General features: G+C 53.6%; 3 protein-coding genes across 6 annotated transcripts; all 3 read right to left on the reverse strand.

The window, feature by feature from the left end:
- Positions 1 to 2414: 2414 nt before the first annotated feature.
- Positions 2415 to 8070, reverse strand: Chrng (cholinergic receptor nicotinic gamma subunit). 3 transcript variants are annotated; one of them, XM_041650468.1, is made up of 12 exons: positions 7964 to 8070; positions 7542 to 7687; positions 7411 to 7455; positions 7138 to 7247; positions 6388 to 6543; positions 5605 to 5702; positions 4707 to 4907; positions 4445 to 4559; positions 4102 to 4216; positions 3251 to 3467; positions 2947 to 3083; positions 2415 to 2665 (listed from the first exon to the last, which is right to left on the reverse strand). In XM_041650468.1, exons 2-12 carry the CDS (start codon positions 7635 to 7637, stop codon positions 2492 to 2494), a joined length of 1464 nt encoding a protein of 487 aa, XP_041506402.1. In that variant the 5' UTR covers positions 7638 to 7687; positions 7964 to 8070; the 3' UTR covers positions 2415 to 2491. The 3 variants fall into 3 exon arrangements, with proteins under 3 accessions (XP_041506402.1, XP_041506403.1, XP_041506401.1); XM_041650469.1 differs by lacking the exon at positions 7964 to 8070 and having other exon boundaries at positions 2947 to 3080; positions 7542 to 7858; XM_041650467.1 differs by lacking the exon at positions 7964 to 8070 and having other exon boundaries at positions 7542 to 7858.
- A 5855-nt stretch (positions 8071 to 13925) lies between these two features.
- On the reverse strand, positions 13926 to 20489 carry Chrnd (cholinergic receptor nicotinic delta subunit). Its single transcript, XM_041650594.1, has 12 exons — positions 20407 to 20489; positions 20020 to 20165; positions 19607 to 19651; positions 18893 to 19002; positions 18569 to 18724; positions 18255 to 18367; positions 17516 to 17716; positions 16935 to 17046; positions 16738 to 16852; positions 15410 to 15614; positions 15205 to 15323; positions 13926 to 14510 (listed from the first exon to the last, which is right to left on the reverse strand). Exons 1-12 carry the CDS (start codon positions 20456 to 20458, stop codon positions 14328 to 14330), a joined length of 1557 nt encoding a protein of 518 aa, XP_041506528.1. The 5' UTR covers positions 20459 to 20489; the 3' UTR covers positions 13926 to 14327.
- Positions 20490 to 22717: 2228 nt separating this feature from the next.
- Prss56 (serine protease 56) lies at positions 22718 to 27232 on the reverse strand. Of its 2 annotated transcripts, none has more exons than XM_041650976.1 (13): positions 27130 to 27232; positions 26462 to 26569; positions 26091 to 26144; positions 25798 to 25987; positions 25347 to 25446; positions 25101 to 25260; positions 24739 to 24881; positions 24362 to 24521; positions 24034 to 24213; positions 23797 to 23952; positions 23640 to 23702; positions 23229 to 23335; positions 22718 to 22933 (listed from the first exon to the last, which is right to left on the reverse strand). In XM_041650976.1, exons 1-13 carry the CDS (start codon positions 27230 to 27232, stop codon positions 22718 to 22720), a joined length of 1740 nt encoding a protein of 579 aa, XP_041506910.1. The 2 variants fall into 2 exon arrangements, with proteins under 2 accessions (XP_041506910.1, XP_041506909.1); XM_041650975.1 differs by having other exon boundaries at positions 24359 to 24521.
- Positions 27233 to 27747: the final 515 nt, after the last annotated feature.

Below are 27747 nucleotides of genomic sequence, written 5' to 3' on the forward strand. Positions count from 1 at the left end.
CGGAACGTTGGCGCGCAGGCCGGGTGCGGGGCCTCTTTCCCTGACGGGTGGCCTAGTCCCGGCGCAAGTCACTGTCCGGGTTGTCTCGGCGGACTCTCTCGCGGTCGCCTTCAAGTGGCGTTGAGTGCTGTCTATGCGGCCGGCCATCTGCTTTAACCTCCCGGTGGGTTCCAGGGGAAATGTCAGCACAGTAACCCTTAGTAAATGGTGCCTAAATGTTCGTCTCAGAGCTGATCCTTTGCCGTTGGTGTTTGTAGAAGACGAGAAAGTACCCCCAAACAAATCCGTTATTCTGGCTCTTGGGAAGTGGAGGTAGGAAGATCCAGACCAATCTGGACAGCATAGCGAGTTCGAGGCCAGCCTGGGATACATGTGATCCACCCTGCCTTGGGTTAAGTGAGGAAAAAGTCGCACCAGGGTGACAAAAGACATCTACCAAGAACCGAGATGGTCTCACTTATCAAATTGCTTCCTCAATTGCAGTCTTTGCCCCCACACTCCTAACAAGTGAATAAATTAAATTCCCCAGTTGGTGATGGATCTCTAAAGCCACCAACTGTGCATCTTTCCTGATCCATTGGCTGAACATATTCCATTGTTAGACGTGAGGAAAGGCAGAAATTGAAGTTGCTGTCTGTGTTTGCAGGTGAGAAAAAGTCTTCCTGGACTGTTGTCCCCTGGTCACTCAGCAAGGTCATATTCTTCTCCGCATTTGAACCTCAAGGGATCATCCTGTTTCCTGACATGTACAAGGGAAACTGAGGAAGCTCTCCTGTGAGGCCCAGCTCAGGGGCTTTGGTCCTAGCCCTGCAAGTGCCCTGGATTTTGACAAGAGGGGGAAAGAAAAGTGCATTTGCAGCGCTAGGAATTTTCCTTAGAGTCTGCGATTGGGTCAGAGATGTGAATTTGGACCCTAAAGGAGTGTTCTAGGGAGTTCCTCTTATTCTGGACCCCAACTAGCTCATGAGAACTGTGGGTCAGGTGAGTCTCTTGCTTGTCCATAATGTGAAGAATTTCTAACAATGGGAAAAGATGATAAAACGTAAGAACTCTTGTGATCAGTGGCAGGGGGTATTACATCAAATGAATAGGAAGGTGCTGCTGAAGCTGTCTGTGTATTTGAGGCTGTGGTACCCAGAAGACAGACAGGGAGCTGAAATCGGCCTCACTTTTGTGTTCTGAACCTCCAAAGAGTCAAGAGTCCACACTTATCTACACCCCTATCTCCTAGCACTTTTTGTAAAAAAAAAATTAATTTTCATTTTATGTATATGGGTGTTTTGCCTGCACTTGTGTACATCTGTGTACCATGTATGTGTGTTTTGCAAAAACCAGAAGAGGGTGTTGGATCTCCTGGAACTGGAGTTACAGGTGGTTGTGACCCACCATGTAACTGGAAATTGAACCCAGATCCTCTGGAAAAATACCCAATGTTCTTAACCACTGAGGTATCTCCACCCCTACCCTCCATCTCCTCCTCTTCCTTCTTTTTTTGAGACAGAGTCTCACTCTGTAGCCCTGGCTGATCTCAAACTCATAGAGATTGGCTTTCTCTGCCTCCCTAGTGCTTAGGATCAGAGGAGTACCCCACCACAGCCAGTGCTGCTGGTTCCCTCTTCCTCCTCCTCCTCCTCCTCCTCCTCCTCCTCCTCCTCCTCCTCCTCCTCCTCTTCTTCTTGTGTGTGTTGAGACAGGGTCTCTCTGTGTGACAGCCCTGGCTGTCCTGGAACTCACTTTGTAGACTAGGCTGGCCTCAAACTCACTGAGATCCACTGGTCCCTGCCTTCCTAGTGCTGGGATTAAAGGCGTGCACCACCACCCAGTACTGGTTCTCTTCTTTTAAGAGAGTTCCCACATCGTCTATCTCCTTCTTCCACAGAAGATTCACAAAAGGGGAGATATTGGAGCTGGAGAGATGGCTTAGTGGTTAAGAACATCTGCTTTTGTAGGGGACATGAGTTCAGTTCCCAGCACCCATTGTCTGGTTGTTCACTACCACCTACGACTCCAGCTCCAGGGTTCTGACACCCTTTGTTGGCCTCCAAAGGATATCTTCACTTGTGCACATATAACCCACTCCCCACACACACAGACATCTAGTTAAAAATAATACATCTTACAAAGAGGCAGGAGGAAATGTTCTCAGGCCTCAAAGGGTAAGACCTTACCCAGGGAAAGCAGAGTCCTTAGGGTTACGAAGTGACTTGGAGTCAGTAACGCTCTGCCCAAGTGAGAGGGATGTAGGAAGTGGAGGACTGGTGACTGTAGGGGCCAGCCATTGCCACGTGGATGCCGGGCCCAAAGTCACAAATGGCCACACCCATCGCCAACCACTTCAGAACTCCCCCTCTCTCTTTATTTCTGTCTCTCCTCCCAGGGATGTTTGGGTACGTCCCAAGGAGCACACTCAAGATCCCAACCCAGAATACAGCTTCATAGACAGCATGGCCCATATATAACTGATTCCAGGGCCCAGGAGTGATTGGTTGACTCAGTCTGGCAAAGGCAAGTAGGGGCGAGGGTCTCCAGGGAATGGCAGGTCAGGCACCCGATTATAGTGGGCCATCAGGAAGATGCCGGCCGTGCCACAGATGAAGAGAGAGAGCATGGCCAGGAAACAGACACGGTCCAGCACACGGCCCACCAGGAACCACTCCTCATTCCCCTGAGGGCAACAACACACTGTGGGGTAGAGGTGTGACCAGGGGCAGCATCTAGCCTGGGTTCCGTCTTTCACTGTTAGGTCCACAGCTGGCCTCCATTCCCTGCTCTTCAGCCTTCTTACCTCTGTCTATACCAACCTGTCCCCTTTCGTGGTATCCGTCCCATTGCTCACTCCCCCTCCCACTTCCAAGGTCTGCTTTATTTGTCCCCAGAGCTAAGACACCCCATTCGTCCTGTCCCCATGCTGCGCTAGAGTACTCGCCCACCCTGCTCCAAGCTTACACTGTCAAAGTGACTCTGCTGGCGCCGGGCACGGGCCATGAGGTTACAGGCCTCCACACAGGCCTGGATGGCTGGGGAGGCTTGCTTCAGGCTTCCACAGAACTCCTGGCTCTGTCTCATTTCTGGCCCATTTTCTGCTGGGAAAATAGTCAGTGGGAGAGAGCTAGCAGGGCTGTGGGTTCTCCCCAGAGACCTGGCCCCCCTCTCTCCCACTTGAGCACTTGCTCAGCATTTATCTGCTGTGCCCAGCTCTGTCTTCATTAACTGGACAGGATAGTCCTCAGTGGCACCCCTTGGGCCTCACCTAACTTTTCTAGTGCAGCTTGCACCAATCCATTGCGCTGCCTCTGTCTGAAGAGGAGTTCACTGCGTGGGAGATAGAGACCCCCTTCCTCCCGAGTTGTGATGGGCCATCCCGAGGAGGAGCCATTCTGGAGCCGCAACCGGGCATCCTGGACAGGAGTGGGGCCCCGTGGGCGCACATGCATCCTTAACAGCTGGGGCAGGAGCCTCAGGAACACCTGTAGAGGGTTTGTTCTGGTAGGCGCCCCCTTGGGCAGCCAGGGCAAGCTTGGGAATACAAGCAGGAGATGGGCATGAGGGTTGTACCTTAGGGGCAGCAACTGGGTCCTGCTCCAGTTTGACTACTTTCTCCTGGACACAGAACCAGTACCCTGAGCTTTTGTGACTTTCAGAATCATCAGAGCACTTTTCTCAGACTCTAACCCTCTGCTCCCTGCTAGAATAGCCTAGGCTACTGGAACGTACCTAGGGATTCTACATTTGCAACACGATTCTCAGCTTTCTGCTACAGGTGGGCTGCAGGGCACACAGACAGGACAGAACCCTCTTTCCTCTGCTTTCTGGGAATGGGTAATATTGGGTAAGCTGCCTAACCTCTCTGTGTCTCCGTTTTCCTATCTGTTTAATGGAGACGATACACCAATGCCCTCTTAAGGGATTTTTATGAATGTTAAGGAAGTTAGTACCCGTAATATATCCCTGGGCACTGATATCATTTGCTTACTTTAGATGTGAAGATATGTATGGCATAGATTTGCTGCTGAATTAGAGAGTAGGGACACGGGTGTGGAGCGAGTCATCTGTGATTGGGAAGGACAGATGGATGCCCAAGGGGACAGGGAAGTGCCTTGCCTTGCGGACCCCCCGGGCCATGGAGTGTGTGTGGGGGGACCTCAAGGACACGTTGAGCACCACCACTGAGTTCACGACGATGAGGATGGTCACCACCATGAGGAAGGTCAGGTACCTGTCCAGGATCAGGCAAGCAGGAGGCTGGGTATCCGTTAGGCACCTCATACCCAGGTGCCACCCACCCTGCTTCCCTCGGGTCCCCTGGTAGAAGGTCATGACAAATGCCACAGGAAGGGAAGGGGGTACTGGGGATGTAGCCCACTGCCAGAACACGTGCTTAGCAAGGCTCCACCCCCTGCACAGGTGGTGAGGAGTGGGAAACAGGTGTGAGGACTAGCCTTACTTGCTGATGAGCGGCACTGCCTGGGAGGTCTCAGGCACCTTCTTGGCCACGAGGAAAAGGAAGACGGTCTGGGCCAGGAGCACGTTGATGGCCACTGTACATTTCTGGCCGCCCGCTGCCCATGACCAAGATGACCTCAGAGCAGGTCCCCCCACACCCCCTTACCCTACAGGGAGCCCACTACCCTTGTCCTAGGATTATGGTGCCACCCTATGCCATGACTAGTCAGGCCTGGGCTTCCCCCTCCCACAGGCCCAGGTACCCTTGGCAGGAAGGAAGTAGATGAGGATAGCAACGGAGGAAATGAGCACGCAGGGGGCGATGATGTTGATGACGTAGAAGAGGGGCTTGCGCTGGATGAGCAGGTAGAAAACCACTTTTTGGTGGCCTGCCTCCTCTGCTGGTGCCACAGGGTCCAGTAGCATCTTGGCTGGTCGATGCCGGATGGCCCATTCTCCATTCTCTGTGGTGAGCACAGGGAATGTGACCTGGGTAAATGTGTGGCCTGAACAGCCAAGTCGCAGGGGCACAGTGGGATAGAGATTTAATATTGATCAATTATTGTAGGAAAGGTGAGAACTTCCCTGGATCCTTTCTTGCATGTACACGTGGCATATGTATACACACATATACACATACATGCATACACTCACATATGTGTAGGTGCATGTGTATGTGTTGATGCATGTGTGTGTTTATAGTGTATATACATAGAAGCCAGAGACTGACATCAAGTATCTTCCTCAATCACTCTTTACCTTTTATCTTGAGATACGGTCTGTCCCTTGAACCCAGAGCCTTACTCTGGGAATCCCTTGTTTCCATTCGCCTTGTGCAGGGTAGGCTGCCACTTCTAATCAGGGTTTATGTGGGTTCTGGAGACCTGAATTCTGGTACGTACAGTAAGTGCTCTCTCTACCCGACAGAGCCATCTCCCCAGCTCGCCTGCCTTTCTCTTTAAAGGTAGTCTCCCTGTGTAGCCTAGGCTAGCCTCAAACTTTCGGTCCTCTGGAGGGTTGGGGTCACATACACGTGCCACCATACCTGACTTTCTGTTGGGATCTTTTGAAAACCATATTCTATGATACACCGCAGTTTTCATATTGAGGTGTGTGGGAGGGCATGGCCTTGGTCTAGCAGGGGTCCCCACATGGGGTTACCTGTGAAAGCCTCGGGGTCGATGAAGATCCACTCAATGGCTTGTCCATCTTCCTGGCTCAGCTGCAGGTTAATCTCACTGGTGCTGTAAGTCTGAGACCTGGGGTCAGGAGTGAGGGTAAGGGGAAGCCAGGCAGACCTGCTCATGAGGTCACAGACACAGTGATCTAAGGGCAGCTGTGGGCATTGGGCCTTGACGTATACAGTGCCACATCCTTGAGTTCCCCATCAAGTCCCAGGGTAGCATGCAGGGGAACATGCCCGGCCAAAGGATTCAGGGCTACTCTGTCCCTTCTACTGCCGCCAAAGACCGTTGGGTAGAAATACAGGCTTATCATAAGACTACCCTTGGGGTCCTACCAACTTCCCAAGTCCTCTTGGAATCCTTACAATTCCTCCCAAGATCGCTATTCACAGCTTATGGATGAGGGAACTGAGACCCAAAGGTCCCAGGTGTGGCTCAGGTCACATGCTGGCTTTGGCCAGTCTTCTCTTTTCCAGGGAAGCCTGCCTGTCTATGGTCCCATGTGTATGCCGGCATGCCTGTGTGTTCTTACCCACACACTCCAGACATTAATATCTCCCCTGGGGACAGAGGCAGGAAGCTGGAGCAATGGAGGATGGGTGAGAGGACTTAGTAGGAGGACACATTCAGGTGTTACCACCTGAATAGGTACAGGTGATGGGTCCAGGCCACCCGGCCTTGAGATGCCTCCGATGCTGGTCCCCCGCACCCAGTCCCCTCCTAGCTCCCTGAGGCTCCCCCACTCCATCAATCGTCTCACTGGAAGATGAGAGAGCAGTTCTGCCAATCGAAGGGGAAGTAGGTGACAGAGATGGAGCAGGAGGAGCGGAAGATGGCAGGTGGCAGCCAGTAGATACAACCGTCAGGGGACACGAGCACGTTGCAGTAGAGGGCCACCTCGAACACACCATCCACACTGTTGGCATAAGGCAGGATAAAGAACTGTGGGCAGAGATCCCACATCCCCAGACCAGCCCTCTGCCTTGCATGGATGAGATCTGAGAGCCCCAGTCCCCCAGATTGCCACATTCCCGATGGACGTTCATCTAGTAACTCATGCATCACCCCATCACCTCCCGACCACCTCTGCTCTGGACTGGAGATGAGTACCGAGAGCTGGGAGAGACAGCACCCCCACAACCACCCTGTAACCCTGGCTTCTCTTTCTCCATATTAATAACTACAGTAATGGCAGAATAGGTAATATTATCAAGCTCTTGCAGAGTACCTCGCTCTGAATGAACTATTTTTGTGTGTCGTAATGACCTCTCACAATTTCTCTGGTTGTTAAAATTGGTTCCTGATTTCAGGGATGGGAAAAGCCCATCCAGGTGGCTAATACACTACAGGAAGCCAGGTCTGGCGCCCTGGACTAATATCTGTGTCTGGGGTCCCGCCCTTAGCCTGGCACCTTGCAGCACTCCGCTTTCCTCTTTTTTCCCTTTCTCCAACTTTCCTCATCCTGCTGGACCTTGGTACCCTTCGTTTCCTGCCCAAGCCCCCTCCTCACTTGTTCTCCAACACGATATCTGGCCTCCAGACCATGGTGGATGGCACCCTCAGTATCCACAGGCCTTCATAGTCTTGTGGGTCCCAGCGCAGGCGATAATCACACCACTGCTATGGATGAAGAGGCAGTTGCCGAGCCTGTGCCCTAGGCTACACAGGGCTGGTGAATGGCAGGCCAGCCTAGAGGGCCCAAGAGGTTGGGTGGAGGGCGGGGGACGGGGCAGGAATGATGACAACCGGAATAAGCAGAAAGGTACAGCAGGCGACTTCTTACCATTTCTATCCAGACGTTGGTTGTGAGGGCCTCTTCTCGCTCATTCTGGGGCACAGAGAGAGGGCTAAATCTCCTATACCTCCCCTCTCCATAGAGCCTGGTGCCTATCATTTTCCCCTCCTGCAGCTTACCAGGGAGATGAGGTTGGTCAGGGTAAGCTTCAGGCTGACGTTGACCACATCTGAGTCGTGCTCAGCGGGCCGCAGATGGGGGTCATAGTTTCTCATCAGGTCAGCAAACAGGCGCTCCTCTTGGTTGAGGCTCTGGATCCCTGCAACTGACAGGGAGACTCATTCCAGCGGAGTGGGAGACACAGAAGAACAAGGTGGAGACTCAGGGTGCTGGGGCTATGGAGAGCACAGATGACTTCCAGACCCTCCATCCACCGTAGCCTTGCGGTCCTCATCTGTTCCTTCCACCCCCACCTCCCAATGAAGTCTCAGGTCCCCTTGTGTCACACCCAGGCAGATAGCCAGGAACGGCAGGAGGAGCGGAGGTCCCCGGCCTCCATGCATGGTGCCTCAGCTCTGTTCAGCGGCTGGTGGGACAGTACCTCTCTAGGTCTGGGGGTGGGGGTGGGGTAGGGTGGGCTGGCGTGTCATGTGTCAGCCGGCATGCACATCCTAGCCATCCCTGCCAGCTCGAACTGGCCCCACCAGCTGTCTGACCACAGCATTGTCAGCTGTTCCAGGATATGTCCAGTCTGGGCTCAGATTACCTGGACCAGTCAGGGGGATGAGGGATGGACTCATCCCTAACAGAGACAGGACACCCTCAAAACTGTCTCAGCAGAGACGTCCCACCCTCACACATAGTCACTTCAGTTGTGTAACTATTTTTTCTCCAGCTCGGAGACTCCGCAAATGGCCAAGGACAGATGGATGTGGGAGGGGAGGTGGTGCTGAGGAGGCTGGTGGTGGCTGATCAGGGACCGTCATTCTGTCTCAGGGAGCTGTGAGGGTGTTGGGTAGGTGTAATTTCTACGTGGGGTGCCCATGATTTTAACTTAGTATCTCAACCCTTTCCCAGTAGCCCAGTGCCTCTTGTGGGTCACTTGGTCCACTAGACCAAGACACAGGAACGAAGCACCCAGAGAGTGTCTAGTTTTTGATGGGGTCATATCCTGTTTTCATTTACAAGAATGTGGGGCTCCATCTTGGGAGGCACGTGACCCATAGGCCACAGACTGGAGAAGGCTGCATGGATAAAGCAAGACCATGGCATTGACAATTAGGGGACCATGGCATCTTCTCCCATGTCCTGAGACAGCGGACACAGAGCCAGCAGGCTTTGTCATTAGGAGGGCTGGGAAGGGTCTCGAATGTGAGGGGTCCTTGTGACTAGGCTACCTGTGAGCAGTGGCTTGTCAGTGGGGCTGAAGTTCATAAAATCATCCAACAGATAATGGCGGGTCCTGTGAGAGGCTGGGGAGACCCAGGGATGTGTCAAGCCGCTTGGGAGACTCATGGGCCACTGGGGCAGGCAGGCCAGACTTTAGGATGTGTGCCCCAGACTCAGAGGAGGGGGACTAAAGGGGAAAGGACTGGGGAATGAGCCTCAGCTACTTTCAGCTACTTTTAGGCTTGTCACCACTAAAGGGTGGGATTGGAGCTGATCTAGGAGCAGGGACTTGCTGCTAACTGTGTCAGTACTTGGGCCACCTGTCATGTGGCCAGCTATTCCCAGCAGTCTGGTCAGTGTGTGTTAATATTTGGCCCCTAAGTGCTACCACTTGGGAGCTGCCCCAGGCAGAGGAGGACACTAGGAGACTATATCCTCCACCCCACCAGATGTTGGTGACATTGCAGCGTGTTTTATTTTCTATTTTATTATCTTTTAAATATTTATTTATTTATTTATTTATTATGTATACAGTGTTGTGCCAGAAGAGGGCACCAGATCTCATTATAGATGGTTTGTGAGTCACCATGTACTTGCTGGGAATTGAACTCAGGACCTTTGGAAGAGCAGCCAGTGCTCTTAACCTCTGAGTCATCTCTCCAGCTCCGACTCAGAACCCGGCCCCCTTGAAGGGCCCCAAGTCCTTCATGTGCCACCAGGACTCTATGGATGGAGGCAGGGAGCGGTGGTGACATTTGTCTTCTTCTTTCATCCCTCATATTAACCCCGCTTCCACTGGGTTACCCTGTGGGTGGCTTGTCCTTGGTGCCAGATCTGCTCTGGGTCCCTGTTCCCTCTGAAAGCTCCTGCTTTCCTGCAAACACCCGGGAGACGTTCTTTTACTGAAGGGTCCAAAGTCAGAGATTCCTTCCTACTTCGAAGCCTCTGGCCCTCTCATTGCCCTCTGGTGTCCCTCAAATATACTTCCTTCATTCTCTTCTTGGACATCAGTGTGTCTGACTCAACTCCCGTCTGGTGCGCCTTTGCCAAAGATGAGCAGTGGTCTCTGTAAGTCAGGAAGTGGTGTGAGCAGTGGCCATCTGCCGTTCCTCTACCCCATCCACCCTTCCTTGCCATGAGTGTCTGGAAGAGAAAAAGGAGTGTAAAACTGCTCCCCCCACCTACACCCCCCCTTGCGCATGTACTATGATGCCACCCTACCTGAGAAGACTCACTTCTGCTTGTTCCCCCAGTGCTCTGGGAGAGAGGTCTGGGAGCTGGCTTGTCATTCTCTGCAGGGCAAGTCACTTAGGAGGGGTGGAGTCTCCTGGGAGAGTCCAGTGTGGAGAGGGAAAGCCAACAAAGAAAAAAAAAGTATTATATAGGTCTCTCTCTATTCCAGCTGCGACTTCTCGCCACCACCTATTACAGAGGCTGGAATGGGTGACTAGTGACACCTCCTCCTCAGTACCCACGGGCTGAACGGAGTTCTTAAAGGAGTGTCAGTGCTGTACAAATAGTTGCCATGCTTATAGATCAACAAGAAAAAGGCCAGGTGCTGGTGGCACACGCCTTTAATCCCAGCACTGGGAGGCAGAGGCAGAGGCCAGCCTGGTCTTCTGTGTACAATCCAGGCACACATTTTTCATCTACACATTTTCAGTCTGTGACTGGCTCAGTCCGCAGGTTCTGAATTTACAGATACGGGTCACACCCCATGGATCAAATCATTACACGTTTACATTGGTTCACCAAGGAGCCTGGCTTGTTGCTGTCTGCATGTTTGTTGTTGACTTGACACATGCTAACAGTATCCGGCAAGGGGCTGGAGAGATGGCTCAGTGGTTAAGAGCATTGCCTGCTCTTCCAAAGGTCCTGAGTTCAATTCCCAGCAACCACATGGTGGCTCACAGCCATCTTTAGGGAGGTCTGGCGCCCTCTTCTGGCCTTCAAGCATACAGACAAAATAATGTATACATAATAAATAAATAAATATTTAAAAAAAACAGTATCCGGCAAGAGGAATCTCAGTTGAGAAAATGCCTCCATCCAGATTGCCTGTAGGCTAGTCTGTAGCGCATTTTCTTGATTAATGCTAGATATGAGTGAGCCCAGCTCAGGAAAGGCAATGCCTCCCGAGGGTTCTGAATTGCATAAGAGAGCAAGCGGAGGAAGCCATGAACAAACAATCCAGTAAAGTAGTGCTCCTCCGTGGCCTCTGCTTCAGTTCCTAACTCCAGGTTCCTGCCTTGAGTTCCTGCCCTGACGTCCCTCTATGCTGGACTACAACTGTAAGGTGAAATAAACCCTTTCCTCTCCAACCTGCTCTGGGTCACAGCAACAGAAACCCCAACTAAGACCAGGTGCTCCGGGGTTCACAGGAAGGTTTTTAAGAAGTTTATATTATTGTATAATGATGTGTTTGAGGGACCTGCACATGCCATGGCCATGGTGTGTGTGTGTGTGTGTGTGTGTGTGTGTGTGTGTAGGTCAGAAAGCAACATTTTTTTTCCAAGACAGGGTTTCTCAGCTAGCCCTGGGTGTCCTGGAACTTACTCTGCAGATAAGATTCGCTTTGAACTCACAGATCTACCTGCTTCTGTCTCTCAAGGGCTGACTTTAAAGGGTGCGCTACTACACCTGACCCAGAGAGCAACATTTGAGAACGTGTTCTCCCTTCTACTTTTATGCGGGTTTGGGGGGAATAAAACCTGGGTCGTCAGGCTTCTATGGCAAAAGCTCTTGCTCACTGAGCTGTCTTACTTGCCTCCCACCTGGTTTTCAAAGCTTACCGTTTTCTTGGTAATTAATTAATTAACTTTTGGAGACCGTCTTGTGTAGCCCAGGCTGGCCTCAGGCCAGCTATGCAGCTAAGGAAAAGCTGAGCTCCTAAGCATCATGCCTCTGCCTTCCCAGCTACCAGGACTACCAGGCTGGGTTTGACGGGGATGCTGGAGATCAAACCCAGGGCCCTGTGCATACTGGATGATTGCTTCCTCCCCTGAGCTGGTGGGAAAGGAGCAATAAATGGAGGTTCCTTTTCTGCCAGAATGTAGGTGTAAGATATGGAACTGTGTCGGTCAGCTCCCAACCTGAGGCAGCAAGCATGAGGAGCAAGGCCAGGGAGATGTGGAAGTCAGTCTAGGTGGGCAAGAATTTGCGGTCTCCAGATGCTTTTTTATTTTTATTTATTTATTTTTGAGGAAAAAGACACCTGCTTGCTTAAGTCGTGTCTATGGCTCACTGCATTTTGCCCTTGAAGCCTAGTTCACTCATAATTGCTGTGCTATCCATTGAGAAGATTGGCAGTTCTACTGAACTGGGGAGTACAGGGCTACCCTACTGCCTCCTAGGAAGCTGGTTTTTGAATGTGACATCCTGGATCCTAAGGAGATGGTTCCAAGTCAATCATGGAGGACCGGCCCTGACAGCACCTCAGGGTGCTGATGAGATGCACAAAAGGCACCCTTGGTTGGGTGTGGCATTTGGGGCTGTCATCTCTGGAGAATCCTGTCTCAGCTGGGACGAGGAGGACCGTACTAGTCCTTGGACCTGCTGCCAGCAGCGCCACCTTGTGGCAGGATTCCAGCAGTGCCACTGAATGGCAGAGAGAAGCAGCCAGTAATGGCAGACGAGGACCTCTTCCAGTTCTTTGTGTAGAGGGATGGATGGGTAATTCTGGGGAGGCCTGGACTCCCTGCTTATCTGGTATGTGTTGGATCAAGCTGCTTTTCCTGAACTTCACCTTGAGTTTGTATGGATGTAATTAGGGTCTGTTTGGGTCTGAGGAAATATATTGAGCTGTGATGACCTTACCTCTGTACAACAAGGAGGTGACTAATTGGGCCATTGTCACCTGTCTGCCACAACAGGATGCAGGAATCCTGGGCACAAAACCCCTCTGACCTGTGTCCTGCAACTCAAGTCCACAAATGAGGACCAGGACAAGAAATGATCCTTGGAGTTCCCTAAGTTCCAAGAACAAGCAGATTCGGTGTTAACAACTTGCGAATGGGGCTTAGTGAATGCATGCATAGTGCAGATGAAGATCCTGAAGCTGAGGGTTGGGGTGCAGCTAACTGATGGGGATGCTTGTGCAGGCCTGTGTATTCCACCCCCAGCATCATAAAAAAATGTAAAACCAAGGCTATGACAGGCGTGGCAGGGCTCTGAAGACCATACCGTGAGTGAAACAAACCACCACATACTCTGCTCCCCCAAACACATTTATTATCCCCCACAGTTCTGAGGGTCCAGAACTCGGGAACAGCTCAGTTCTCATCTGGAGGCCCTACCACGTTCTACTGGAAAGACCCCCTTTCCGGTTTACCCACTCCCGTGGCTGCTGTTAGGGGAATGTTTCCGCAGAGCCTCTGTAGCTGGCTTCCTAAAGAGAGTAGGAGGGTGGGAGGGGAGACCACTGTGTCTTTTTTGTTTGTTTGTTTGCTTGCTTTTGTTTTTGTTTTGTGAACCAGGGTCTCACTGTGTAGCCCTGGCTGGTCTCAAACTTACAGAGATCCTCCTGCCTCTGTCTTCTAAATGCTGGGGTGAGAGGCGCATGCGACCATGCCCGGCAAGAGCAACACTGTCTCAGCAGCTGCTCTTTGATGGAATATATCATCACCTCTACCTCATTCTACGTGTTACTCTGAACCGCCAGGTACATTGGCAGGGGCCGCCTCAGGTGTGACTCAGGAGGCGGGCTTTGCAGGCTCCATACGCTCAGGCCTAGCCTCCTTGCACCTCACAGGACTTGGGATAGTTCTGAATGCCAGACTCCTTTAAGATAGGGCTGACAGCTGTGGTCAATAAGACAACTGGGTACACATTTAAATTTGAATGTGGGATAATTCTTTATCACAGGTATGTCTCATGTATTACAAAGTAACCGTAGTTTGGGGAACCTGGGGACAAGGAGGAAAGAACTTGGTGTAGGGGGACCTTAGGGGGGTTGGAGCCTGGTGCTCTGAAATACGTGTGACTCAGGCTGATGGGGCTTAATTGATGCCAAGCATGACCCTCCCACACCAGTCCCCAGCTTCTTAGAAGGACCCAGATAGAATGACCACGGGGTCAAGGGCCAGCAGATGACATTCTGGACGGTTCCTCACTATAGAAAACCTCCTTCTCTTGGGGAATAAAGAGGGAAGCACCCCCTCTTGGGCCCCAGGTAGGGACTGAGAGCCTGAGTTTGAGGGCAGGTGGGGAAGGAAGAAGAGGAAACAGGATGCTTAGTTCTGACCTGCCCTGGAAGGGAGCAGGCAGAGAAGAGTCGAGGTTGAGGGGTCCCTTACAGAGCTCTCCCCAGGAGCTAGGCCCAGTGTTACTCCCTAGCCCCTGAGCAAGCCCCTTGCCTCTCCCCCAGCCCTGGGGCCTCCCCCAAGCATGTCTACTCTCAGTCCATCTCAAGTTCCTTCTCCTTTATTTGGAAAGGAATTGCTCCTGGGATAGGGCCTCTCCCTACCACCACTTTAGCCCAGCCACACGGCATCGGCTAGGCCCAACCTCAAGGCCAGGAACGAATGGCTATTCTCAGACTATTCTCAGATCTTCCTGGCTGTCCACTCATGCCTGTGCTAGATGAAGCGCCGGTCCTTTTCATTATAGGAGAAGGGATCCCCAGGGAAAGGCTGGGGTGGGGGCTGGTTATAGACACCCTGCAGGAAGATCCAGGCTGTGCCCACCACCATCACGGGTGTCACCACGAAGAGGCAGAGACGGTCCACTGTGCGGGCCACCTGGTTCCAGTTGTCCTTCTCCTACAAGGAGGGCCAAGACACCAGGGGGGTGAGGGAGGTCCTCAGACTGCAGAACCATGCCCATATGTTAGTACCCTAGAAATGGAGGCACATAGACTTGGCTTCTGTGTGTCTGTGGGGGTCCCTTCAGGCTTGCATCAGATAGGGTGGGTCAGGACAGCCTAAGCCATTCAGGGCTGCTTCCAGCCATGTGTCAACAGGCATATATAACGGAGAATGGTTAGGAAGTTGCTTAAGAACAGACAGCCCAGTATAGCTGCCTTTGAAAGATCTGACGCTGGGCTGGGGGTATAGCTCAGTGGTGTAGCATTTTCCCAGCATGCATCAGACTCTGAGTCAGTCTGTAGTACCCCAAAAGAAACATAATAATAAAACAAATTTAATAAGCATCTGACTTTGTCTGGAGTGCCTGATCAGAAAGGAGGAACCCTAGAAGGACGTAGAATGTGTCCCGGTGGGGCAAGTTTGTGTGTCTGTTTGGGCCCCTGAGTTTGTGCCTGGCCCAGTGTGAAGCTGTGGGGTTTCATGAAGGAATCTTGCTTTCCTGGGAGAACATACAGTGCGGGCCCCTTACCCACCATGCATCTCTTCTTCCGAGTGGACACATGAGGTGTGAAGTATATGAGGGAAAGACAGAATTCTCTTGAGTACACTTCTTGAACATCTGATTTCATGTTGAGCCCAGGCCACTCACCTCATTGTAACTGTTTTGGTCCCTCATATGGTTGACGATGAAGTTTGCCCCATCCATAGCTGGCTTCAGTTCATTGAAAAGCTCCTGTTGGGCTTGCTCGGAGCTTGCTGGGGGCCTGCCTGTGGACATGGGTCAGCCGCTGTACTGATGCCTATCCGTGCCCCCTTCCCAGCGTGGGCCAAGCTCCGAGGCTCCCAGAACTCACGGGCTGTGGTGAGGCGCCGGGCCAGGCCATGCCGCTCTGATTGCTTCTCAAACATGAGGTCACTGCGGGACTTGAGGGAGAAATACTCCTCAGCCTTGGAGATGTAGCCCAGGGAGCTGCTCCTCCGGATGAGAGTCCTGGGGCCAGAGTCTTCCTCTGCTGGGTGGGACATGTGCAGGAGCTTGGGCAGGGTCTCCAGGAAGAACTTTAGCAGGCAAGGGGACACAAGACAGGTCATTTCACGAACGCGGAGTGACTTTTACACGTTCTGATAGCCCTGGTTGCCACACGTAGCTCCCAGGTGGACCCCATCATCTGTTTCCCGGATCCCCCACTGATTGGCATGTAAGATGTTCTCAACTCTCCCCCATGACTCACAGCACAGAGCAGAACTCAATTCCTGAAAATAAATCTTAACAACAACAAAAAAGGCTGAGGATGGGGATGTGTACCTTCAATCCCAGCATTCAGAAGGCTGAGGCAGGAGAATTAAGAGTTTGAGCATACACTTTATCACTGAGCCACACCCCAGCCTCCTCCTTTTCTTCCCTCTCCTTCTCTTTCTTCTTCTCTTCCTCCTCCTTCTCCTCTTCTTTATTTGAGTCAGGTCTCCTGTATCCCAGGTTAGTCTAGAACTCACCACGTAGCTGAGAATGACCTTGAACTTCTGATCCTCCCACTGGGATCATAGGCCTGTGCCATCAGACTGGGTTCACATTCAGTATTGGGCCTTGTGCATGCTAGGCAAGCCCTTTACCAACTGACTATATACACGGGTCCCCCTCTTTTTGATGAGCTGTATAGTAAGATCCCATCCCAAACAAACAAAAAGACCAAATGTTGAGCTCTCCCTTCAAGCAATTAAAGGCAAAAGCCATTAAAGATCTACAGAACCATCATCATGGAGACGACCTGTTCCAGAAGAGTCTGCTGGCCTTAGAGCAAAAGACAGCCTTGTCCCAAGCACTGTCCCCTGTGTCCTCACCAAAATTACTTAGTAATCTTGTTTTACTTTTTAAATTGCATTTGTTTATGTCACACGTGTGTGTGTGCACGCGCGTGCGCAAGTGTCCCCTACCTCCTCTTATACCATGTGGTTCCTGGGGATCAAACTCAGGTGGTCAAGCTTGGTGGCAAGTGCTCCAACCTACTGAGCCATCTAACTGGCCCCTGATTTTTTAAAGTTGAGTGGGGCTGAGGATCGATCCCGGGTCCTCGTTCTGCACCACAGGACCAGGGCTTCTGTGGCTCGTACAACTCCGTATACCCGTCATTCTCACCGCCCCTCCTGGCCAGGCCTTGGCTTCCAACTTTAGACAAACTCTCACCTTCTTGACTCCCTCGGACAGCACGTGGGTACTGGGTGTTCGGAAGTGGATGTTGAGCACGATGACACAGATCACCACAACCATGGTGACCAGCACCATGCCGAAGAGCAGGAACCTGAGGGTACACACCATGCCTGGAACTGGGGACTAAGGGCAGAGGCATGGGCAGGGCTGGGTGTGGGCAGGGCTGTACTCACTTGCCTAGTAGGGGGATGGCCAGGGATGTGGCAGGCAGCCTCTTGGAGATAAGCAACAGGAAGACAGATTGGGCCAGGAGCACCGAGATGGCCACTGAAGTCTTCTCTCCACCTGGAGAGTAGGACCTAGTTGGAAGCTCACTCTCTGAGACCACAAGGTCCCCAACAGCCGGGCCCTGCTACCACTGTTCACAATACCATGGTAAATATCTTAGGGGACAGCATCTTAAATCCCGGCTCCACAGCTTATTAGCTGAGATATCTGGACAAGCACCCTAACTTCAAACTCCCTGTTTCTCAAAGCATTGCGAGCACAGCCCTGATCAACACTAACTGTTACGTGTGCCTGGCGCCTGCCACTCAGAAAGCTCCCAGGCAACCCAATAGAACCTCCAAAATGCAATTCAGAAACCAAAGAGCAGCCAGGCCTGCCTGCCGCTCCTGCCTGAGTACTTATACACAGTGTCATCCGGAGTCATCGCCCCCCCTCACCACGGAGAGAGGGGTGGGGTTGGAACACCTGTACTAGGCGGCCTTGGGAGAGGCTGCCAGGGAGGCAGGGGGTGGGACTTGAGGCTCACAGTCGCCTGGCAGGTAGAAGACCAGGTTGATCATGAAGGAGATGAGCACGCAGGGTACCAGGATGTTGATGATGTAGAAGAGAGGCTTGCGGCGGATGATGAGGTAGAAGGTGATGTCTTGGTGGCTGGTGCTGTCCATTGGGACGTTCGGGTCCACATTGACCTTGGCGGCCCGGTGGACTATCTCCCATTCCCCGTTCTCTAAGGAAGGTATAAGGACAGCTCGGGATTAAGCTGGAGAAGGGAACCCATGGGGCCAAGGACCATTAGTATAGAATGAAGGGCTAGGGTATTGTCTGAGGGAGATGAGGGAGGACTCTTGGGTACTGTGGGGTCTACTGCTGGGGGCTGGGCTAGCAGGCTCAGTTTCTGAGGAAGAAGTTTTCCTCTGTGACTTTTTCTGGGGGTTCTTTTATAGTTTTTTTGTCTGTTTTGTTTTTCTCTATCTTCTTAGAAAAAAAAAAACCCAGCAGCTGAAGCCATCCAGAGTCCCTGCTATCCTCACAAGTATCTCCTGTGTGTGCTGAGGGAGATAGTGATGAGTGGGTCCCTGTTCCCTTCAGATCTGCTCTTTGGAGTCTCTTTGGGTCAGTAAACGTAGGTGTATAGGTTGTGTCTGCATGGCCATCCCTGCTTGTACAGATGTTGGTGTCCCAGCTGTGAGTGTGTGAGGTGCTGGTGTGTGCACATCCACAATGTATGTGTCTTCAGGGCCAGTCCGCCATGGTTTCTGACGTACCCGTGAAGCCCTCGGGGTCAATGATAATCCATTCGATGGGGTAGGTGCGGCCGTCTTCCTCCTGCTGCTGCATCAGGCTAAGCGTGATCTCCTTGGCTGTATACTTGAGTGAACTGGGGGGAGCCATAGGCAGAGAGTGGGCATGAGCCTCTGAGTGGGGCTTTAAGGGCAGGAGGTGGTGGCGGAGGGGGAAAGGCTACTTGGGGAAGGCCATGGTCTGAGGGGATTCTGGTCAGCATGGGACCGAGGTCTCTGCCCGAGAGTATTTGATTCACCACCTCCTGCCCCTGGCTGGGTGTCTCAAGTGGACGCACCTGAATTTGAGGGAGCAGTTCTGCCAATCAAAGGGGAAGTAGGTGACCGAGATGGGGCAGGAGGAGCGGAAGATGGTGGGAGGCAGCCAGGTCACAGACCCCGAATTAGAAACAAGTACATTGCAGGCGTAAGAAACCTTGAAGGAGCCGTCATTGCTGTGGGATGGGGACCACGATCACTGGGTGCCCTGTGCAACCGGGAACTAGCAGAGCTAGAGGAGGCAGGAGAGGAAGGGCAGGCAGGCAGGGCTGGAGGTGCAGACCATGGGGCATAAGGAAGGGAAGCAGGATCGGGGAGGGAGGTCTGGGAGAGTTCCTCTCAACTTGTTCTCCAGCACAATCTCCGGCAGCCACACCATGTCAGAAGGCAAGCGCAGGATAGTGATGTTCCCAAAGGCGTTAGCATCCCATTGTAGCCGGCTATCCATCCAGGCCTAGGCATCCAAAAGCCACATCAGAAGTGGGCTCTGCCACTGTCCACCCTCCCCAGGGGTTCTCGCTTCTCTAGGGAAGATGGAGCAAAACCTGGGAGTTGGGACAAAAAAAATTGGGGGGGGGGCACTAGGTAAAGAGTGAGATTCAGGCCTGTGGTGGACAGTTGGTTGTGTAGGATGTGAGCACAGTTTCCATCCTGGGCAGGCGTGTTTTGATGTTACAAACCTCTACCAGTTTTGATATTTTGATTAGAAGAGTGACTTCTAGTGCAAATAGAGGCTGATGGGGTGGTGTACACTTTTAATCCCAGTGGTCGAGAGGCAGATGTAAAGGAATCTCCATGAGTTTGAGGCTAGCCTGGTCTACATTGTAAGTTCTAGACCAGTCAGAGAAATATGACCAGAGAACCCTGTCTCAAAACAACAAAGCAAGTCAGGACAGAGTGGCAATTTTAGGACAGGGGAGCCCTAGCCTTCTTGGACATGTCCTAGGAACTAACGTTGGGCTCCGTGTCAAACCCTCCCAGAGGAATGCCACGCAAGCTTGTGGATTCCTAGCAGAAGTGAGAACAAGGGACCCGAGCCCTCAGCAGGGTGTCCTTACGTGATCCATCCACACGTTGGTGGTGAGGGTCTCCTCCACTTCTTTCTGTAATCAGACAAGAGGGCTGTGCCTAAAGGTTCCCATCAAACTTTCACCCAAACTCACTCACTAATCTGCCTTAATTCCAGGGGACCATGGCAGCTGGAAGGGCCGGTGCCAGCCAGCTAGAGCAACGGATAGAGGTGGCTTGGCAGACTGGAGAAGCCGTGGACAGAAGATGCTGAAGTGAGTCCTGGGGGAGCATAGGAACCAGCAGTGGCCGTGGGAGCCAGAGATGATGGTTTTGGGTAGCCATGGGCCTGCGGTGCCGTCTGGTGTGGGGAATAATCAGGCATGTCTCAAGGAAGGGGAGCTGGTCAGCCTAGAGCCACTGTCCCTTCTCTCCCCAGCCCAGCCCAGCACGGTCCACTCACCAGGGAAATGAGGTTGGAGAGGGTGAGACTTATGGCGACGTCCACTCTGTCCTCCTTGTGAGCCACCGGCCGAAGCTCCTTCCTGTAGCCCTTTTCCTTGAACAGGTGCTGGATCAGCCGTTGCTCCTCATTCAGACCCCAGCTGCCTGGGGAGGTTGGGGAGAGGAACAGGGTCTGGTCACTGGACCCCAGAAAGGAAGCTTTGCTGTGGTCCTGCTGGGTCAGGGTAGAGCAGAGGGAAGCCAACGGCTCCCTGGGAGTGGGTTACCTGAAGTTAGACCCGAGTGGGAGTGGGAATTAGGCATAACCTTAGGGAGGGGGCCATGCGGGGGGGGGGAGCAGGTAGGCACAGAGAGCCCCCGGGAAGGGGGTCATGTCCACCCTTACCACACACAAGAAGGACAGCCAGCAGCCCCAGTGTGGGCACTGGCCCTGCCATCCCCCACCTCTGACGAGGGCTTATGTCTTCCCCTCAGTCTGTTGGCTGTGGAATGGAACAGGTGCTGGGCTGGCTTGGGGGTTAGGAAAGAAGAGGCCGGAAATGCAATCAGATACTTCAAGGCTGGTGATGAGGGGGTGGGGCTTGCCAGCTAGGGCAGGAGCCCAAGGGCAGGATGCAAAGATCCCAGGCAGGGATTGACACAGATAGCTGGGAGGGTGGGGGCTGGGAGGGTGGCGGTGGAGGGTGGGGACACATTGTGTGTGTGTGTGTGTGTGTGTGTGTGTGTGTGTGCAGCATGCTGGTAGCCATGGCTAGCAGCTGTCACTTGGGAGGTAAAAGGCATGTTAGCAGCTGCCCTGCCTCCAGCTTCTTTTATGCATGTGGTATATGTGTATGGTGTGTGAACATGTGTCTAGTGTGTATACGCGTGTGTCTGTGCTTGTGTGTGGGCCTGTGGAGATCATTCTATTGTTTTCCATGTTACCTGGTTTTAAATTTTTATTCTATTTAATATGTGTGTGTTGGCATGTGTGTGCATGTGTGGGTGCATGAGAGTGTGGCTGTGCACTTACCACAGTGGATGTGGTTAGAGGATAATTCAGTTCCGGAGGTGAATTCAGGTTATGCCAGGCCTGTGAAGCAAGCACTGTACCGACTGAGCTATCTCAATAGCCTGCCACCTTTCCTTGGCATTCTTTTTGTCTTTAAAGATATTACATTTAAGCTGGGTGGTGGTAGAGCATGTCTTTAATACCAGCACTCAGAAAGCAGAGGCAGGCAAATCTCTGTGAGTTCGAGGCCAGCCTGGTCTACAGAGCTAGTTCCAGGACAGCCAGAGCTGTTACACAGAGAAACCCTGTCTCCAAAAAAAAAAAAAAAAATATCTTCAAACTGGGTGCCTGAGGCATCGTGAGGCTCTACACAAGAGGAAAGCAGTCTGAGAAAGCTAGAACTATCAGAGACGGAGGGAGGCTGCTGGTCTAGGAGTCAGGGAGACTCCTTGGTGATGGGGTGAAGGGATGCCCGTAGGATCTGGCAAGAAGGTAGCTGCCTGCAACACCCATTGGCAGGTCTGAGGCTGTTCTTTGTTCTAAGTAGGGGGTTGGAGGTGGCTCCTAAAGACTTGCCCTCCAGGGAGATAATGCTGTCACTGTCAGCTGTCAGGATACAGCCATCCTTGTACTCACTTGTTATACCTCATGCTAGACACTTGTCAGCTTCCTGATGGCATCTTTGGAGCTGACGCGGGTTATTTTGCTCACATGCAGGGGTGGGGCACACTCTTAGAGACACAGAAGATGAAATGCAGGTTGTCCTTCTCGCTGTCAGTGGTCTCAGGTTGTACCATAGGGGATACAGTGCAGCCCTGGTCTTGCAGCATCTTGTCATAGGTTTGGCCCACGTCACCTGCTGCATCTCTGTGCCCTCCCCCAGGATGGTGTCCTTGTCCTCACTCAGGCAGAAGAGCACAGCGTTGCTTTCCATTCCCTCTGGCGTGGTTGATTTGCACACCTTCATGTCACTGATCAGCCACTTGAGAAGGCCACACCAGAGGCCATGTTTCCAGAAGCGAGACAAGGAAAGCCACAGAAGAACCGAGGCTCTGTAGCTGCTGCTGAGATCCAACTGCACCCCTCCACCTTACTTTTCAAGACAGAGCCTCTTTACTGAACCTAGAGCTGGCCTGGAGCAGCTAGAATGGTCAGCAGCCTCCTGAGATCTGTCTGCCCCTCCTCATCCCGGCCTGGGGCTGTAGGTGTGCTGCTGCATCCATAGCTTTAACCTGGGTGCAGAGGACCTGAACCCAGAGCCTTATGCGTGTGCAGCACTTTCCCCACTCATAGCAATCCTCCTGCCTCAGTGTCCAGAGTGCTAGAACTGCAAGCATGAGCCACCACTCCTGGCTCCTTCGAGCTTCTTTGTCATCTCTGCTAACTGCTTCTGGAGGCTGGCCCCTGCCCCCTCCCATCTCACGCCCCCTCTTCTCTTCCCAATAAATCTCCAATTTTTAAAGTAGATCATAAATATCATTTATTAAAGCAGCTGTGTCTGGTGACACATTTGGGAAGACATGCGAGGTACAGGACCCCCATCCTATCCACACATACAAGACCAATTGGGACAGTGAGAGCTTGTCATATCTCATATAACCCCCTTAGCCCCTGGGGACAGTGTGACCTTCACAGGGCTTCCTGTGTCAGCAAGCCAGAGGCTGGAGTTGGTGGTGGTGCTCCTTTGCCAGCCTCTGTCCCTGTCTCACACCAATCCAGGGTCCCTGGCGCTCTCCTCTGTCTGGAAAGCTGAGCGGAAGGCCTTCAGGGCCTGCACTAGCAACCGTGGGAGACTGTGAGCCAGTGTAGAAGGCTCCAAGCCCACCAGCCCACTGAAGACCACATGCTGGTCCCCCAAGCCAGCCCTCACCCAAGCTCTGAAGAGCCCTGTCAGAGTCTTGGAGCCAAGATCGGCCAGCACCTGCAAAAGGAGGAGGTCAGGACACACCTGGGGTCACTCCTTCCTCCTGGAGCCTAGGAACCCACTTAGATCCTAGCCCCTTGCCCTTCCTCTCCCTGAAGTTTCTCTAATTTCCTGATCAAGAGGATGTCCTCATGAGCCCTTACCTCTCTACCTCCCCTCTTCATATTCACCTGTTATCCCAGCTCACTATCTCCCGAAAGCTGGATTCCCCTTTCCCTTCGCTGCACTGGTCTCCAGTCAGGTGATCCTTCCCAAGCCACTGCGAAGGAGCCTGGGCAGCCTGGGGACGTACCTCGTCAAAGTTCATGGCCAAGTGCTCAGCTGGGATCTGTAGGATCCAGGCATGTGCTCGCTGAATGGCCGCCAACTTCTGTTGCAGAGACTCTAGCCCAGGGCAGCCTACAAGAAGGGGAGATCCCCAGACTGTCATAAACAGGACAGCAGAGGATGCTGGGGATGGATATATCCTAGGGCCAGCATCCTCTGTGGGCTCCAGATGGGGAAACTGAGGCTGGCAGGATTCCATGGTCATTCAAGGCAGAGTGCCTCTATCTGACTGACACTAACGAGGGCTCGGTTCCAGTCTCCCTAAAAAGTTAGCCTTGAAGAGAGGGAGATAGTGGTCTTCTCTGTTGTCATTTAGGGCTTTCTAGCAGGCAATCCACCACCTCTCTAGAAGAAGGCCGGCAGGGGGCGACATTACCCTTTGTTTCCGCGCGCCGCTCTGGCTTTGGCTTCTGGAACCACGTCCCTGCAACTCGCGATCCTGGAGGAGACTGTGGGGTTAGGGTGCACGCCTCGGCGACGGAACACGACTCCTGGACTCTAGGGCCTAGGCCTGACTGGGACACACGAGATACCTGAGTGTAACCGCTGTTCACGCACATTGTGGCCGGGAGGGTCCCGGAGCGACGGTGCAGGTGCGGGAACTCCACGTCGCAGCCCCGGCCGGGGACCGAGCAACTCTTGAGCGCCCTGCAGCAGGCCGAGCAGTGTGTGAGCCAGCGACCGCAGCTCTGAGGGTGGGACAAAGGTCTGAGCGGCCGTCCCGGGGTGAGGGGCCGTCCCTTACCCCGACCTGGGAGAACAGGACTAACCGCACCGCCGTCGGCGTTGCAGACACTGCTGGAGAGCTAGGCGCGCACAGGAGCGCTCGGATCCCGGGCACAGGCGCGCGTAGAAGGCACAGAGCCCTGCTACGTCCGGGGCTGGCTCCTCCTCCGGGGGGTCCCAAGTTAGAAGTTCTCGGCAGCTAGGCTCGCGAGTGGAGGGGGCCGCTGCAAGCAGATGACAGATCACCCTTTGTGTGTGGGTCCATTAGTCCCTCACCCTCAACTCCTCCAGAGGCCAGAGCGAGCAGCCGGGTGGAAACTGGCTTATCCGGAGCAGTCTGAGGGACCATTGTAGGCAGGGGGCGCTCACCACTCATCTGCTCCTGCAGCCAGTCTTTGAACACGGCCACACGGGTGTAGACCCCAGGCTTCCCAGGCTCCCCACAGCCATCCCCCCAAGAGGTGACTCCAAAGAGGACCTCTCTGGGGTGCGGGCCGGCTTCGGAACAGGTTAAAGGGCCTCCGGAGTCACCCTAAGGGACCAGAGCCAACAAAGAACAATGCGTTCACCATGTCTCTGAATTATACCTGTCTCTGAATTATACCTGGTAGGGAAGGCGGATCCCCTTTCATATTATTAGCGAAGACTTAGCAGTTGGTAGAAGCTGTCAGCCAGACCCCAAAGAGAAGAGGATTATCTTGCCAAGGGGAGCAGCGCATCTAGCGCACCCTTTCAGTCTGAGCTTATACCTGGCATGAGTCGATGCCCCCGGCCAGGTAACCAGCGCAGAGCATGGTGCTGGGACGCAACCCAGGTCCCAGGGCCTTTTGACAAGTGTCTGCACTGAGCAGCGGAACACGGGCCTCCCTCACCGCCTCAGACTCGGGCCCATCTATGGGAAAGAATGTAGGGGATCCGGGTTTGGAGGGCAGAAGCTTCACCTTGAGATTCCCCCCGCCCCCACTTGCCCTCTTAGATTCTTTCCAGTTTGTGAGCTGGAACATCATCCTAGCCTCCCCAAACTCCATCTCCTTCGCTTTCTTTCACGCCCCTGCTGGTTCGTCCACTACCACTACCACTTGAAGTTTATCCAGGCCCTAGCTGGCAATACCTTCGAAGAGGGCTCCCCAGCCTGCAATGGCGCATGGGGTGCCGGCAGGAGGCTCCCTAGAGCCCTGGGGTAGACATATGGGGCGCGCTGGCCCCTCTGGGCTCACTGGCGTCCACAGCTGTACCAAAGCCAGGTCATTGTGAAAGGTCTGCGGGTCAAACTGGAGAGCGTGTGACAGTACAATGTCAAGGAAGAGAGCTTGGGGTGTTGCTCCCAACTCCGAGGACACAGCGCGTGTCGTCTCACCTTAGGGTGGGGCAAGATGCGGTTCACCTGCACTTCCTCCGCGTGCTCCCCCTGGGGGCCCTCAGCTAGCGTCACAGTCCAAAGCAGCTCATTCGAGGCACTGCAGAACAAGCAGAAGGTTTCACGCATCAGGGACAGAGGTGCTGTAAGTTCTCTCGGAGGCCCAGCCCCTTATGCACCAGTACGGCACAGCGAGCCTACAAATGTGGCTATTGCGGTCCTAGGGGCAGAGAGGAATGCCTCTGAAGAGGAGGCTTCCCAGGATATTCACGGTATTCTCCCATCCTGGGTTTTCTCCTCCGCAGCCGGCATTTTGAAGTCCAGGGCTGGGAGCCGGCTTCCGCTAGGGGGCAGCAGAGACCTGCTCTGCCGTGCTTTGGCCCATGGGTGCTAGACTCCTTCTGGATTGGGTAGCCCTGCTGGGCAGGTGCCTGGGCTCTTGACGACGTACCCGGCGAAGCAGTGTGCAGCCGTGAGCACCCAGGACGCAGCCACCAGGACGCCGCCACATAGTGGCTGTCCCCTAAATTGTAGCCTCACGAGCCAAGGCCAAGACCCGAATGGAGCTGTGTTGCCCCCGACTATACGGCCATGAGCCCGGGTCACGTTGGCCACGCCCTGGCGCCTTTCGCCACAAGGTCCTAGAATGGCAGAAATGGCGTCATGAAGGACAAGTTCTAGCTGTCTTCATATTGAGACCCACTTCTCTCCTCAGCCCTGCACCTTGGAGCCTTTTAGTCTCACCTAACTCGGGTGGGTCCTGGAGGAGGGAGGTTTGAAGTCTGGGGCGCCCAAGTCCTGCTGAGAAACAGTTCGTGATCTTCGCTGCCGCCCTAACGCGGACCTTCTCCCTACGCTGGCTCTGAGCCTTGTCTCTCTCAACCACACCCCTCCTGGGCCACCCCTAGCACACAGGTTTGAGCAGCTGTGAATTGCAACCACAGGAGCTCACGCTGTCCCCACCTCCCTGCTATGCCTCAAGTTTGGCATATCCCTTCCATTTGGACCTTCAAAACCAGTCTGACCCCCAGGAGGTGGGCATGGACAAGAGAATGAGTACCCTGTAATAGCGTGAGTTTGCTGGGACGTGGGTGGGGTAGCCCTGTTGGTACAACCTTGGCATTCATGCAGTCTGTGCTGGATCTCCATCAACACGCGCTTTACGGCCCATTGGGCGCTCCTCTGGGCAGCCTGCAGTGCTTGAGTCCCCTGGGCAGACAAAACTGCTGGGACATGGGACACAAAGTCATGTCTCCTTGACATACGGCCTCAGTCTAGCCTCCCTGGACCCTGAGACGGTGGGGAAACAGGGTAGGCTCTTGGATCACCAGGCATGTAGAGATAGGGAGAGGGACCAGGGGCTGAGGCCCAGTCCCCAGGGCAAATGGTTTCCACTGCTCAATTGAATTGGGCCGGAATCTCTGAGAAGTTTCTTTCTTAACGGCTTCAGAGGAGAATCACTACCCACTGGTACCTCGTAAATGTGGTTGAGGTATCCACTTGGGGACTGAACTGCCAAGGCATGCTGTCCTGGATGTCTGACTTCGCTAACTCAGAAACCCCTTGGCAGCACTGTGTGCCTCTGCTTCCTGGGTGAGGCCGTCTGCCCCTCCCTTCCTTCCTATATTTCAACTCCAGGCCCCTCCTCTCAGCAGGTGGGCTTAGCAGGGCCGCAGGACCTCATAAGTGACAGTGACAAGTTTATCTTCGTTGCCCAGGGCCTCATTTTTCCTATGCCCCTCCCATCCTGAAGAAGTGGCTTCTTCAGATCGACCAGGCTCACCTTGCAGGGTGCCGGGGGACAGGCGCATGTACAGCGGATGCCCGCGGGCAGTCTGGGAGTCTGGGGACAGTAGCAGCAGCAGAAGCAGCACCGCCAGCAGCATGGTGATCCGGGCCGAGGCAGGAGACCCTGTCCTCTTCCTGGAATCCACCCTCTTCCTGGGCTCAGGATTTGTGTTCCTCAAACCACCCAATCCTGTTTCCTTACACCGAATTACCCATTTCTGGTGGTCTGCACCTCACCTGGCCCTCACCTCTCGGGAGCCCTCAGGGAAATGGTGCTAGGGGGCTATATAGAGGACCGAAGAGGGGGGGGTGCGTGGGAGGGCAGCCAGGCCTGGGCAAGGGAATGAGGTAGTGGGCTCGACCCTCACCTTTGAAGTTTCATCATCCCGGCTCTGAGTCCCCCCACTTCTGTCAAAGCAGCCCTTGTTACTGCGGCTGCTTCAAAGAGGTCAAGCCCGGGATGAAAAGCCGACAGTTGGGCTGGGGGCCAGGCAGAGGGAGACTGGTGGGCACGGTTTGGGAGGGGGATCCCCATCTGCTTCTGCCCCCCTGGGGAGTTCACTGCTAAGTTAAGGGCAGGCCCTCTTTGGAGGGAGGAGAGCAAGGGATGGGG

Source organism: Microtus oregoni, unplaced genomic scaffold (assembly GCF_018167655.1).
Source record: "Microtus oregoni isolate MIOR12 unplaced genomic scaffold, Mior012 000004F_ref0000308, whole genome shotgun sequence".
In the NCBI taxonomy this organism is placed as follows: domain Eukaryota; kingdom Metazoa; phylum Chordata; class Mammalia; order Rodentia; family Cricetidae; genus Microtus; species Microtus oregoni.

Excerpts from the sequence above, each read along its gene's own strand:
- Prss56 (XM_041650975.1), bottom strand. The coding sequence starts at position 27,232 with ATGCTGCTGGCGGTGCTGCTTCTGCTGCTGCTACTGTCCCCAGACTCC. Across the intron at positions 23,336-23,639 it reads GCGGCGCGCGGAAACAAAGG|GCTGCCCTGGGCTAGAGTCT; the intron begins GTAATGTCGCCC and ends CCCTTCTTGTAG. Across the intron at positions 22,934-23,228 it reads TGGCCATGAACTTTGACGAG|GTGCTGGCCGATCTTGGCTC; the intron begins GTACGTCCCCAG and ends CTCCTTTTGCAG.
- Chrng (XM_041650468.1), bottom strand. The coding sequence starts at position 7,637 with ATGAGAAACTATGACCCCCATCTGCGGCCCGCTGAGCACGACTCAGAT. Across the intron at positions 3,468-4,101 it reads TGGCCCGGGGGGTCCGCAAG|GTGTTCCTGAGGCTCCTGCC; the intron begins GCAAGGCACTTC and ends AACCCTCTACAG. Across the intron at positions 3,084-3,250 it reads AGCTGCACTAGAAAAGTTAG|CAGAAAATGGGCCAGAAATG; the intron begins GTGAGGCCCAAG and ends CTATTTTCCCAG.
- Chrnd (XM_041650594.1), bottom strand. The coding sequence starts at position 20,458 with ATGGCAGGGCCAGTGCCCACACTGGGGCTGCTGGCTGTCCTTCTTGTG. Across the intron at positions 18,725-18,892 it reads GAGATTGTGCTGGAGAACAA|CAATGACGGCTCCTTCAAGG; the intron begins GTTGAGAGGAAC and ends CCCATCCCACAG. Across the intron at positions 15,615-16,737 it reads TGTCCGAGGGAGTCAAGAAG|TTCTTCCTGGAGACCCTGCC; the intron begins GTGAGAGTTTGT and ends TGCCTGCTAAAG.